This window comes from Triturus cristatus, chromosome 1_1, assembly GCF_964204655.1.
Source record: "Triturus cristatus chromosome 1_1, aTriCri1.1, whole genome shotgun sequence".
Taxonomy (NCBI): Eukaryota; Metazoa; Chordata; class Amphibia; order Caudata; family Salamandridae; genus Triturus; species Triturus cristatus.
Window position 1 is genome coordinate 124,436,609 of NC_140579.1, and position 12,938 is coordinate 124,449,546.

Below are 12,938 nucleotides of genomic sequence, written 5' to 3' on the forward strand. Positions count from 1 at the left end.
GGTTTCTTGCGTCCTGGGACGCATTTTCAAAATAAAGTAGGGGAACGGAATGCTTGGAATTAAAGAAGTAGGGGCACGCCGTGCCCTGCCGATCCCGCCCACTTCGACCACTGGTTGGCAGAGCCCCGAGTGCTCACCTATCCAAGTGCCCACTTCTTTTTATTATCGGATTTAAAATGTTACAGTCATCGCGGAGTATCGTAACTTAACCTTCCCCCTCCTTGCAATGTCGTTGAATGGAAACAAAATAAACACATTTCTTAGAGCTCCGAGTGATACCCGAAACCTGGTGCTGCACAATTTCCGACACAATCCTGCTTCAAATAATTGTGCCACCGTGCCGGACTGCCGTTGCCGGTGCGTGTGTGCTTCCTGATGATAAGGCGGGCTGGCGGCGTGGAATTTAAAAAAGGTTACGCACTAACGCTGCCACCCGCCTGTCGCAGGCACACATGACCAAATCCAGGCCAATCAGAGCCCCCCACCCCCGCAACACAAAATGAATAGGCATGGATTTATAAGTGGAGCTAGACAGAGTGAGAGACGATCTTATGAACACTGAACATTTTAATTCATTCATTTTTCGATGCACGCTGTTGTGAGTTGGCAGTGGCAATCTGGTCTAGACCCAGCCCTGATAAATAGGTGCTGGTGCTAAGCACCGGCACAAATTAAGCACTGGTGTGTAGTGACATACACTCAGTCATGATTTATGTGCTCTGCCATGAGGAAATCAAGACTCAGTTCCAAAAGTGCGACCTAGTGGGCCGCAGTGTCGACCGGAGGCAGCGGTCCGCATGAGCCCACCGCCACGTGTTATTGGGATGCTGTGCACATGGTGGCTACCACCTGATCAAACGGAGTACAGTGAATTACAGGCTGCCATGAATATATGGCCTAGGACATCATGAAATCAAGACTCAGTTTCAAATGTGTGACCTACTTGTCCATAGTGTAGGCCGAAGGCAGTAGTCTGCAGGAAACAACAGACATGTGTCGTTCGAATGCCATGCACAGAGTTGGTGACACCACATCGAAGGGAGTACACTGATATAAAATCTGCAATGAACATATGTACTCTGCCATTGTTCCAAATGTGTGATCTACTTGACCGTAGTGTAGGCCGGATGCAGCAGTAGAGTACGTCAACGAGAAAGGAGTAAAGCGGGCCTGTGTCGTAGAGGCTGTGATGGTCTGAGGAGGCTGCCAAGGTCGTGGGCCTCAGGTTTGGAGCTTGCGCCAGCACGTGGTGGGCCATCCTTGAAACACGCCGGTGTCGCAGGTGATCAGTGTGGCCTGGCTGCGCAGGGGCGTGCCTCATGGGTTCGGGGTCCAGCGGCCCGGGGTACGGCAGGCGTACAGGATCGCAGGCAACTCACGAGGACGTAATCGGTCTTGTGGCGGGGTGAGAGGCACCGCCCTGGCAGAGATGTTGGACATTCCAGAAGAGGACCACGCCCAGGGCTACGTGCTTTTTATTCACACCCCTACACTGGCCTGGCGTACCCTGGACCATCCCACTCCGCTCACACTTACGGGGGGACGTAACAGGCAACATTTCCGTGAACTCCCCCACTGGCTGGAGTGACATGGTTGCATCCACTGTCCACTACACTCCATACACCAGAGGGGTATGTCGCATGGATATGGGTGTGTTCTGCATACTGCGGTCTGTCCAGCACATCCCCGCCACTCTTGGCATTGTGTACGTTCCCAATCATGGTTCTCTTGCCTCCTTCACACATGCCTGGTTTCCACCTCTCCCGACTTTTCGCTGTTGTGTGGCTGAGGAGCCATGCCGTTGATGGCTCATGTTCATGGCTTGCCCAGGTTACCATTGTAAGTTGTTCTGTTGTGTCTGGTGGGTGGGCATGTTGTTTTGCATGTTGTATGTGATTTTGTGACGTGTGAATTGCCAGAGTTGTGAGTTGCATGGTTGTGGAGTTGAGGTGTATTCATTTGGAACTTGCCAATGGGCGGTGCATTTCCCTTGGTGCCATCCTAGGAACGCTGGTTGATGATGGACTGTCGGAGGATGAAAGTATCATGCACACTGTCTGGGTAGTTGGCGACGACGTTGGTGGAGATTCCACGATGTTCGGATGTTGCCTGCACATTGATGTGAGACTGTGCTTTCTGTTGTGGTGATTGTGTGCTGTGTCACCAGGGGGCACAAGTAGGACATGTGTGCTGTGGATTGCCCCCAACACGAGAGTGCATCCAGCTATGGCGTATGGTCTTTGCTTGGTCTCCAGCGGATCCTGCACATTGTGATGGATGTATAGATACTGGGGTACCAGGCTGTTGATGGCATCCAGGACAGGTGTGAGGGACTTGGATGTGGCTGGCTGTGAGACTCCTCCGACTCTGGCGGGTGTTGGTTGGGGGCTACCAGAGGCCGACAGGTGCAGCACAGCCAGCAGCTTTGTGTGGGGTGGGAGGTTGGTTGTCCGCTGTGTTGGTGCCGTCGGCCTGTTGGGCGATGATGGTCAGGATGCGTAGGATGGTTGTCCTTTTGAGCCTGTAGTGGGCAATGACATCCTCTGGTGTTAAGTCTGTGAGGCTGGTGAGTTTCCTGTGGGCCCACTGTCTTTGTCCGCGCTGCCTCTGTGGTGGTCTGGGGTGAAGGGGGTTCCCGGGGGGGGGGGGGGGGGGGGGGAGTTTGTGGTCCTGGGTGTGGTGGCGGTGGGTACTGTGGCCCTCTTGGAGGTCCGAGCTGCTTGATTTGTGGCTCCATGGTGTCTGTTGGAGTTCAGGTGTGGCTCTGGGCTGGGCACCATTTTGTGGTGCAGGCTGTGGTCCCACTTTCACCAGATCAGAGCAGGTGTTAGTTTCTTGCAGCTAACGCGCCATAGCGCATGTTTTGCGGACTTATCGCCGATATGGCTGGTCGTTGAGAATGATGCGGTGTGGTGTTGATGCGGCTTTTTGCACGGGAGCGCCTACTCTGCATCTCATTAGCGATAGTTGTGGGGGTCATCTGTGGCGATGTTTTTTGCGGCTGCTATCGCAAGTAAACTGGTGTTCTGGGCTATTAAAACTAGCTTGTGAATGTGGCGATTAATTTATCGCAACTTTGGCTGCGATAAAGTGCTGTTAACTCAGCGATAGCTCCTTGAGAATATGCTCCATAGTGTTTTATCAGAATAGCCCCAGGAATTGTGCTGTTCACATCTCCTTGCCAAGTCAGAGAAAAGGGCTAGTTATTTCACATCAATTTGACATTTTGACTTTGGCAACTCCCGCAGGTCAATCTCTTGTTTTATTTCTCTTATGTGGTAAAATCTGAGGCTTATAATTTTATGCAATAACAAAGTATTATTGTCACTTTCACCCGTTGTTGGCCGGTTTAATTAGTAGCCCTCAACCTACATAAAAACAAGAGTAGGTAGGTGCTAGGAAGATTTCACAGATTAAGGCCCAGATGAATTTCTGTTAAACAAGCATAATTTTGCGTATCTTTGATAATTTAATGTAACGCTTATCATGAAAAATGACACTATTGTGCCACAACACGTCATTACGAGTCCTTTGCAGCAAGAATTTAGCACAGACACATTGGAACAACATGAATGACCAGAACACAAGGAGCTGCTGTTTGCAACGCTGGTGGTTTTTTTACTATTTTTTTTTTTTTAAAACACATTAGTGCAACATGCCTCCTCGTGTCAAAAGTGGACACGCGGACCCATTTCTCAATAAAATGTACCTCTAAATGCCAGTTTTGAATTTTTTATCCTTCCATTTGTTTTCTAATCCTTTTTCTGCTATTTCCCTTAATAACACAAATGCAAGTAACACAATTTTGCACACCCTGTTTTACCGGGAGATAGCTTAAAGTGTATTGCTACACCACACACTGAGGATTCACAGTTTGGAAGGGACACTTTCTGCAGGCCCTAAGCACGAATCAGATCAGTGTCCATTCACAAAACCGGTTGAGAATTACGCCTAAAGTGGCTGTAATACATTCAAGAAAGCTTTTGAACGATCGCAAACACCGAATGGGCGCATTTGCAACCGATACATGCTTAGTAGATCTGTCCCAAAGTTCCCTGTCAGGAAAACTGGCCAGGCCTGTTCTTTCCTAAACCATGGCATGAAGATGTATTAATCAATGGAGCCATTCATACACATTAACCAGTAGGGTATTGATCGGTTCTGTTTCCTGGTAAACCTCTCTGGCCGGTGAGCTTCATCTCAATGGGTCCATACAGCTTACACTCCATTGCACCTGTGTGTGCCCTGCCTTGCGGGTCATAGGTCACTTTCAGTATGCGCCCTTATCACTTTTACCAGAAAAGATAATAAAGTGTGGAAATCATACTGGGTGGGGCTGGCTGTAACCCAGCCCTGCTTCTGATCTATAAAACCCACAGGGAGCAGCTGTTTCCGTGCACTGCCTTCTCCAGCCGGTCCACCACATCACTGATCTAGAGTCCACTGCACACCACCGCGATGTCCAGCAGGGTAGTCACCAAGAGAAGCATCTCTTCAACCTCGGGCCGAAGCGTTCGTCTGACCCCCAGTGTTTATGGGGGGGCCGGGGGCTACGGGACTCAAATTTCTTCAAGTGTCGGCTATGCACCCCTCAAGTTCAGCGTCAATCAGTACAGCTCAGGTGACAACCTCTTGATGACGGGCAACGAGAAGATGACCATGCAGAACCTCAACGACCGCCTGGCCACCTACCTTGAGAAGGTGCGATCGCTGGAGAGCGCCAACTCCCAGCTCGAGCTCACAATCAAGGAACACTACGGCAAGGTGTCCCCCGCCAGCGGACGCGACTTCAGCAAATACTACCAGACCATCCAGGAGCTCCAAGGTCAGGTAAGGACGCGTGGCCATCAGTGTGGCAGGCTGCTTCATGGGCCAGGCAATGTGGGTCTAGCCACTGGCCATCAACAGACCACATTCTTTTTGCCTTTCTATTCTTCACAGGAGATAGTCACTGGGTGTAACTGCGCGTACGGAGGTAGGTGTCCAGAATCCACCAGGGCCATTGAGAAATACTCGTACACTACTTGTACAATACATGAGCAACAGTCTATCAGTAGGGGTGGGCTACAAGGAATTGTTCCACCATTTTAGAAAATGGGACATTTTAAATTCTTTTGTCATTCTGAGAAAGGTGACAGTTTGTTATTGACTGGAATCTGTGAGTTTCCATTGTCAGAGAATTTTGCATCATCACACAGAAACAGTGAGACTCGTTGTGCCCAAAAAACTCCATCATTATGCATGGATATCTTTAACTGTGGCAAAATATATCCGCGTGACACCAGTAAATCCCATGATTGAGCTGGATATACAATGCCTTTGCCCACAGCTATGCCGGAATGTCTCACCTGTGTGCCGGACACATTGTAGAGCAGTCACAATTCTTGAATATTCTATAATTCCCACACGAGTCTGGTCACGGCTCTTGATCTGTCCTACAGTTGTTCCCTGTTCTTACAGACTATCACCCCATCACTTTAGACTGCTTGAAATATTGGTGAGAATATAGAATACTCATCAAACAATGTAGCCTCCCCGCTTCCATGTGGCAGTGCAGCAATGGCGGTCAGATTGTGTGGCCTTTCGTACACAAAGGTGCCATGCAGCGTTCATAATCCAAGCTTTTGAATGAAATAATCCAAAATTAAGAAAAAAACACGACGCATGTGCCGTCTTCGGTTCTCCGTTACATATGTAATCCATCGACAAAGCTGCGCTTCGAAATGGGAATATATTGGCAAAAGGGGTTCAACAGTTTTCTAAGTCCATAGCCCAAGTGGCTTAAGTATGTACATACATACATACACGCATGCACACATACACACATGCATGCAAGAAAAATTGCCATTTTCAAGATATCTGCGGTGTGTGGCCCAGTGGTCAGGACACTGAATTCGAAACCGAGACCATGAGTTCTAGACACATATGTACAAACGGACATGATATTATGCTGTTGACTCTCAGAGCCCCTGCAAGATTCTTTGTTGTGGAGTAAAATGTTCCTGAAAGCTAGAAGATATAGGTACATATAACCTGTGTGTGGCAGAGGAGTAAAAAGAGAATTATCTGTTACACAAAAAACACCATTTAAAATATCAGACATCCAATAAAACTATAGCTTATGTTTAAAGAGGACATCTGGCGAGTGATGTCACATTACATCCCACAATTCATGCAGATGTCCTCAAACATAGAGCGGATATTGTTGGCTGTTGGTGATGCCGAATTGCTAGTGAGAGGGTCTTTCTTCTCTGCTCTGCATGGCCCCTTTAATAGATTGTCAGACACAACACTGGGGTCATTGGGCCTCAGCTATCCAGTCATAATTCTGATATTTGTGAGTAAATTGGATTAATGAAGACGATCCTGAGTTTAGAGACTGATCCTAATATCTGGGTAGGTGCCACTCCAGACGTCTCTTCCCTTTTCATTTAAGGCGCTCTTGGGTTTCAAAAGGTTAGTTAAAGGGACTTTGCATACAACAGATATTACATAGTAAGGGATCTCTATCAGAAGCATTGATGTCCACACGTTTTTCCTGCCTTTGTCATTGATCAATTTCCTTCTCCTCTGCCGTGGAGCCACATTTAGGCATTATTGTATACAGCCATGGCCGGGGCATTGCGCTTCTTGTCTGATTCTTTGCAAAGTTCAACCTGGAAATATTTGTGACAGACGTCCGCCCCATCTCAATGAATTAACTCCGCTTCACTACAAGGCGCATAAGCCGATCTCTGGGAGGACGCAGGACCAGGCTCAAGATCTTACCTCGTTTCAGGTTTATGACCTTTATGTCCCTCAAAGAACTGTCGGAGAACTGTCCACCTCTTATCTATTGTAAGGAAGAACAATCTTAACCTTATGTTCTTTAGTTTTATACCGCGCTCGTGTACCCGCGTATCAATTCTACCCCGTCTTTCTATTGACTAAGGTAACCATTCTCCACTGGGCTCACATTTTAGCCTCCACCCATGTGCATTATGAACAAATCAGGAGTTTAACATAAAGCCTTTATTTTGATGCCATCTCACCTGATGGAGAGATCTCACCTGATGGAGAGATCTCACCTGATGGAGAGATCTCACCTGATATATATAAGATATAGTAATATATCCAGTACCTCCGATTACTTGGGTAGAATAACATGTCCTCTCTTTAGGATGAGACAAAACACGTCATGTGATCTTAGATCACGCGCTCCTTCACCTTCGCTATAGTGCCAGGCCAAGTCAAGTCAAGTCAAGGTACTTATAGAGCGCACTGTCACCAGACGGCCACCTTGCGGTGTCGCCTTTTTGCGGTTTCCTGGCGCTGATACTCATACCGCTGTGGAACCCTTCCTGGCTTTCCCTGTGAAGTGTCCACTCCTGGGCACCCCCAGGGTGAAGCCAGGCATCCTTAGCGCTGTTGGGGCCGGTGTGGAGGCTAAGCAAGCTATTGCCCAGAGTTGCAGCGTGGGGCCCGTGATGAGAATAGGCACCGAGGCGAGAATAGACAGGTCCGAGGAAATTGAGCCTGAGCCCCGCCGAGGCGGGAATCGAACCCTGGTCCCTGGCCAGAACTCTGCTTCAGGGTCTGCCGCTCTAACCATTGAGCCACACTCCGCCAGTTACCACCTTTAGTCCCAGACCATAGAAGGAGGCCATGTTCAGCTGGTTCTTCTATTGCATGTGCATTATCCAGTGCTCTGCACAATACACCTCATCTGTCAATCATTGGAGTGGCCCAAAGCAGCCCTTCCTGATAGCTGCAGTATCTAATCTGCACCCCTGGGTCCTGCCCAGGCTCCATGATAGGGCATGTTTGGTGCCATGACAACCCAGCAGCAAATGGACCGCAGAGTTGTGCTTCTGCTGCTGAGGCTAGGCACGCGATGTTTACCAGGGCATTAGCTGCACTCTCTGGTCTACTTCAACCTTTGGCCCTTGTCTACATTGGTCTATCATTCATTTATTTTCCTATTTCCGCGTAGTTCTGCAGACGCTTATCGCATCCGGGTGGGCCTTGTTGCGCATACATTGAGATTGGGCAGCTCCATTGGTGCAACTTGGGCTACAGGTATGGGTTGTTACTTATTAAGCACAATGCCGTCCAGAGGTTTCTTGGACACCTGTTGACATATCTTAAACTGTTGGAGGCCAGTTATTTGTTTAAAAAGTTGTGTATTTAGAGTCGGACATTTTCTAGAAAGTGACAGAGAGAATTGTTCCAGAGCTCAAGAGAGCATTGGGTGCTTAACTTGAGCCGGTGGTTGTATGTGGGGCCCAACTGCACTTATGTCTGGGGACTGGGAGTTCTTTTTCCTCAATAGACTTTTATCCAGTGCAAGACAGAGAAAAACACAACAGCAGAAACGAAGGAGGAAGAGTTTGATGGGAAAAACTGACAAAGTAATAAAGCAAGGATGAAAACGACCCTATATAATAAGGCAGGGGTGGATTGTCTGTTGGTGGATTAAAAAGGCACCAGGTGTAGGGGGTTAAGACTGCCAGTCTGCCAGTCTGCCTGCTTCCGGACAAAGCTTCGTTTCCCAGCCCTTATTCTTCTACAAATTCAGCCACGAAAGTATTCCAAATTTTGGCAGCTGCTATGAAAATGCTTGATTTGCAAAGGTGGCAATTTCGACTTGTGTTACTTGTAAAAAATGTCAACAAAATATTTTTTTGTTGTTGCTCAAACAGGTCATGTTGTTAAAAATGTGGGGGCATATTATCAAGGGTAGGCGATAAACTTATCGCCACTTTAGCGTCCATTTACAGGCGAAAAGCGTTGATAAGTTTATCGCGATATCAGCAAGGCCATGCTAGCGTGTGTTTTGCTGATTGTGCTCCCGTTTCCAGGACGCCTAACTTCGCATCACTAATGAGATGCAAAATAGGCATGTCTGTGGAAACAACATGGGTAAATATCGCGAAGGCAGCTTCGCAATATTTACAATGCGGGGGAGCGATTATTTTAAGCGCGCTAAGAATGCCTTAACGCAAGAATTAAATGTCTGTTAAATTCCTGACTAAGGCATACCTAAAATGGGAGGTGGATTCATGTGATACGACCACAGGGTCGTATCACCAAGCATATCGCCGTTTTACATGGAACATCGCTGGAAAACCAGCGATGTTCCATGGAAAAGGGCGCTATCGCTGGAATATACATCGCCATGGCGCTAAGCGTTGTTAATACAACGCTAGCCTGGCGAAATATTCCAGGGATTGAAAAAAATGCGGTATACAAGGTCAGCGATAATTCTCGCTGCCTGTTGCAATATGCCCCCTGGTAACGTGCTGCTGCACAGTGGAAGGCTCTTCGCAAAGGTTGACTAGCCAGTTTCCGTTGCTTATTGCTGTATTTGCATGTCAAGCGGGTTCAGATGATGTGAAACCTTTGCCCACATAGTGCTATACAAGTATAAAAACGACCAAAAAGAGATAGTAATATCACAAAATGTGTGCATTATGCCATATAATTATCAATCATTTTCTTGCTACATAATTTCATCAATTCTGGTGCATATTTTGGACCTCTCCTGCCGCATAATTCCAGTGGACCAACTCACCAATTACTGCATGCTGCATGAGTAAGAAACAAAGTACCAGGTGCGGAATGATTGCGTACAAACTCTTCGTGGGGCATCAGGTAGCCATCTAGGAAGAACTCACCAACTGTTTCCACACCCTGTTGTGTCCACCCCCTTATCCGAGTCATTGATGCTATCCCTCGTCTAGTAGGTAAACCACAGAGTGGGCTATTCGGGCGTATGGAAAGGGCAGCTTTGCTAACTTATGAGCATGTTTCCAATAGTGTAATGCAATATGTAGCAGATAAGGAGGATCCCGCAGTTTCTGCGCACCCGGGCCTCACAGTGATTGAAGGGTTCCTTGTTTTAAAAAGTATGGGGAATTCCCAATTTCAAATACATTTTTGCCTGCCAACTGATATGCCAACCACTGTAGTAGTCCGACTATACAATATTTTTTTAAATCAGGTGCCCCCATCCCACCTGCATTACTAGGTAGTTGCAACTTAGTCAATGCCATCCTATGTCTGCCCGTCCCCCAAATTAAAGAAGACAAGGTATCAACTGTTTTAAAAATCCAGGCCGGGAGTACAACCGGGAGATTCACAAAATGGTAAAGGAGTCTGGGCAACATAACCATTTACGAGACAGTCAAGCGGCCCGCTGCTGTCAATGGTGACGTATTCCATAAGGAAATATGGGAACGTAGTGAATTTATTGTCCGCACCACATTACCATCAATGGTGTCCAAATTGGCTCTATATATGTGAATCCCCAAATATTTAAAAGTAAGAGGCTCTACTCTAAATTGCATCTGACCAAATTGTAAATAGGGAGAAGCATAGGTATCATAAAAGGAGTAGGCGACTGATTTGGAAGCGTTAAGACATAAGCCAAATATTTCTCCAAGATTTGAGAAAACAAAACAGCAGCTACCGCATGATTATTTTCATTTAGATTTGGAACTATAACAACATATCATTGGCGTAGAGTGATACAGAAAGGATCACACCCCTTAATGGAATACCGTAGGGGACAATAACCTGATGCAAATATTGTGCAAGAGGTTCGAGGGTTAATACAACTAGCAAGGGGGATAAGGGGCAGCCCTGGCGCGTTCCCCGATAAACAGTATGAGAGGGAGAGATGTTCAAACCCGTCTTAGCACGAGCAGTAGGGTTAGTGTAGAGCAGTTTGATCCAATTACAATAGGACTGGGGCAGGCCAAATTTGGATAATACAGCTAACATATAGAGCAAGCTCAGGTTGTCAAAAGCTTGTCGCACGTCTAACGATAAACAGCCAGCAAGTGGTGCAGTTTCTAACGCCTCATGTAGCAAGGCATGAAGCCGTTGAATATTTAGTGAGGTTCTGCATTGGGGTATGAACCCGCATTGATCAGTATGGACCAAGCGGGGAAGTAACGGAAGAAGCCGTGAGGCCAAAACCTTACTGAGAATCTTATATTCTGTGTTAAGAATTGAGAGAGGTCTATAGGACATGAGCTCAGTCGGATCCTTGTCTGGTTTCAATAGGGACGTAACCAATGTCTTCCTGGTAGTGGGAGGTAGGGCACCATCCTCGAAGGAGGAGATATAAAGTTGCAATAATCTAGGAATCAATGTAGTTGCAAAAGTTGAATAAAACTCCACGGGGAGGCTGTCGGAGCCCGGCAATTTATTACAGGCTAATGCATTAATCGCCATACGAATCTCAGCAGTAGTAATCGGAGCCGCCAAGTCTTTGTCGGTTGATTCTGAAGTAGAGGGAAGTTGGACCTCTGCCAGGAAGCATGTTGTAGCATCTGACATGTCTAAGAGGGAAGCGGTATATAAGCGTGCATAGTATTCCTGAAATGCATCATTTATTTCAACCTGGGAAGTAACCAACACGTTGTGAACATTATGTATCACCAATATGGGAGTGGGAGTTGCAGAAGATTTAATCAACCGCGCTAACAACGTGCCTGCTCTGTCCACCTCGGAATGTGTGCGCAGTGTGTAGGCATTAAATTCAATCAGTCTCAAGCATTCCAATAATTCAGCATCTTTCATTCTAGCGGCCTGCAGAAGCTCTATGCCTTCATCGCTCCTCTGGGCAGCTATCTCCATAGCCTGTAATTCCCAATCGAGGTCTGTTATATCCCTAATCGTTTCCCTCCGCAAACCCACCAAGGTTCCCATGGAAACCCCGCGAAGGCCTCCCACTCAAAGGACCTGGACGAGGCAGTACCCTCATTATCTACAAAATAAGTAGAGACAGCTGTAGCCAAAGTGGTACGATAAACCTAGTCTTCTAATTGTATAGGTTGCATTCTCCAAGTCTGGATAGGAGCGGGGAAACGACCCCAGTAGTTCAGCAGTAATTCTAGGGGATTATGATCTGATATGGTCTTGCCCAGATAATTACACTGCGCTACAGAAGAGGATAAGTCAGAGGACCAAAGGAAATAATCCAAACGAGTATGTAACTTGTGTGGGTAAGAATAGAAGGAATATTCCCGCATATTAACATGTAGGGACCTGCACACATCCAATAAATTCCAGCCTTGTGCCCATCTTGTCAAGGTAACAGCCTGCGAATGCGCTGTAGTATTAGATAAGGGAGGATCGGAGCGGTCAAGATATACATCAAGTACCGCATTTAAATTCCTACCCAATAACCATGGGTAGTGTGACCAGTCTGAGAGTGCTCGAGAGACGCGTGTTAAAAATGCTTCCTGATTTGTATTCAGGGCATAAAGGGAACCCAACACCACCTGTCTACCATCCAATGCCCCAAGAAGAATGTCAAACCGACCCTGGTCATCAATTTTACTCTCACTAAGGGAGAAGGGAATCCCCACCCGAATCCATATTGCAGTCCCTCTAGAAAAGGCAGAATATGCAGTCACATAAAATTGACCCCTCCAACGTTTTTGTAGTTTCGTAGTTTCGTAGGTTAACAGGTGAGTTTCCTGGAAATATACTATTAGGGCTTTACAGCGGTATAACAGTGCAGCTATTCTGTGCCGTTTAGTGATAGTTCCCATACCCCGGACATTCCAAGAGATGAAAGTATAAGATTTGGCAGTAGACATCAACAGAAGATAATGATAAACCTCCCCGGTCCCCACCCCCCACCACCACCCCCCACATACCCATCCCCAAATCCCAGACCATGCGGCAAAATTACAAAAAATTCAACAACGTCCCAATACTGGGTCCAACGACCAAACTTCGTTCGACCAAACTGTGAAAACAAAATTAACATACTTCACATTCAACAGTTGTTAACGCCTGCGGGGGAAGGTTGCTAACACTATTGATGTACAAACAATATCAATGAGCAATATATCAGAAAGCCCAAAACGCGGGCCATGCCAGGGAGCTGACTAAGCCATCCCTACCTGTCATGCAAATATACTAAGAACACTTTACATAGC

General features: G+C 47.0%; 1 protein-coding gene across 1 annotated transcript in view; it reads left to right on the top strand.

Annotated features, from left to right (window-relative positions):
• The first annotated feature begins 4,179 nt into the window (after positions 1-4,179).
• The window catches only part of LOC146869747 (keratin, type I cytoskeletal 20-like), a 46,974-nt gene continuing 38,215 nt past the window's right edge, over positions 4,180-12,938 (top strand). Inside the window, exon 1 of the mRNA XM_085614114.1 lies at positions 4,180-4,830. Within this exon, the coding sequence (XP_085470240.1) occupies positions 4,459-4,830 (372 nt within the window). The 5' untranslated portion in view covers positions 4,180-4,458. The remainder of the gene's footprint in view (positions 4,831-12,938) is intronic.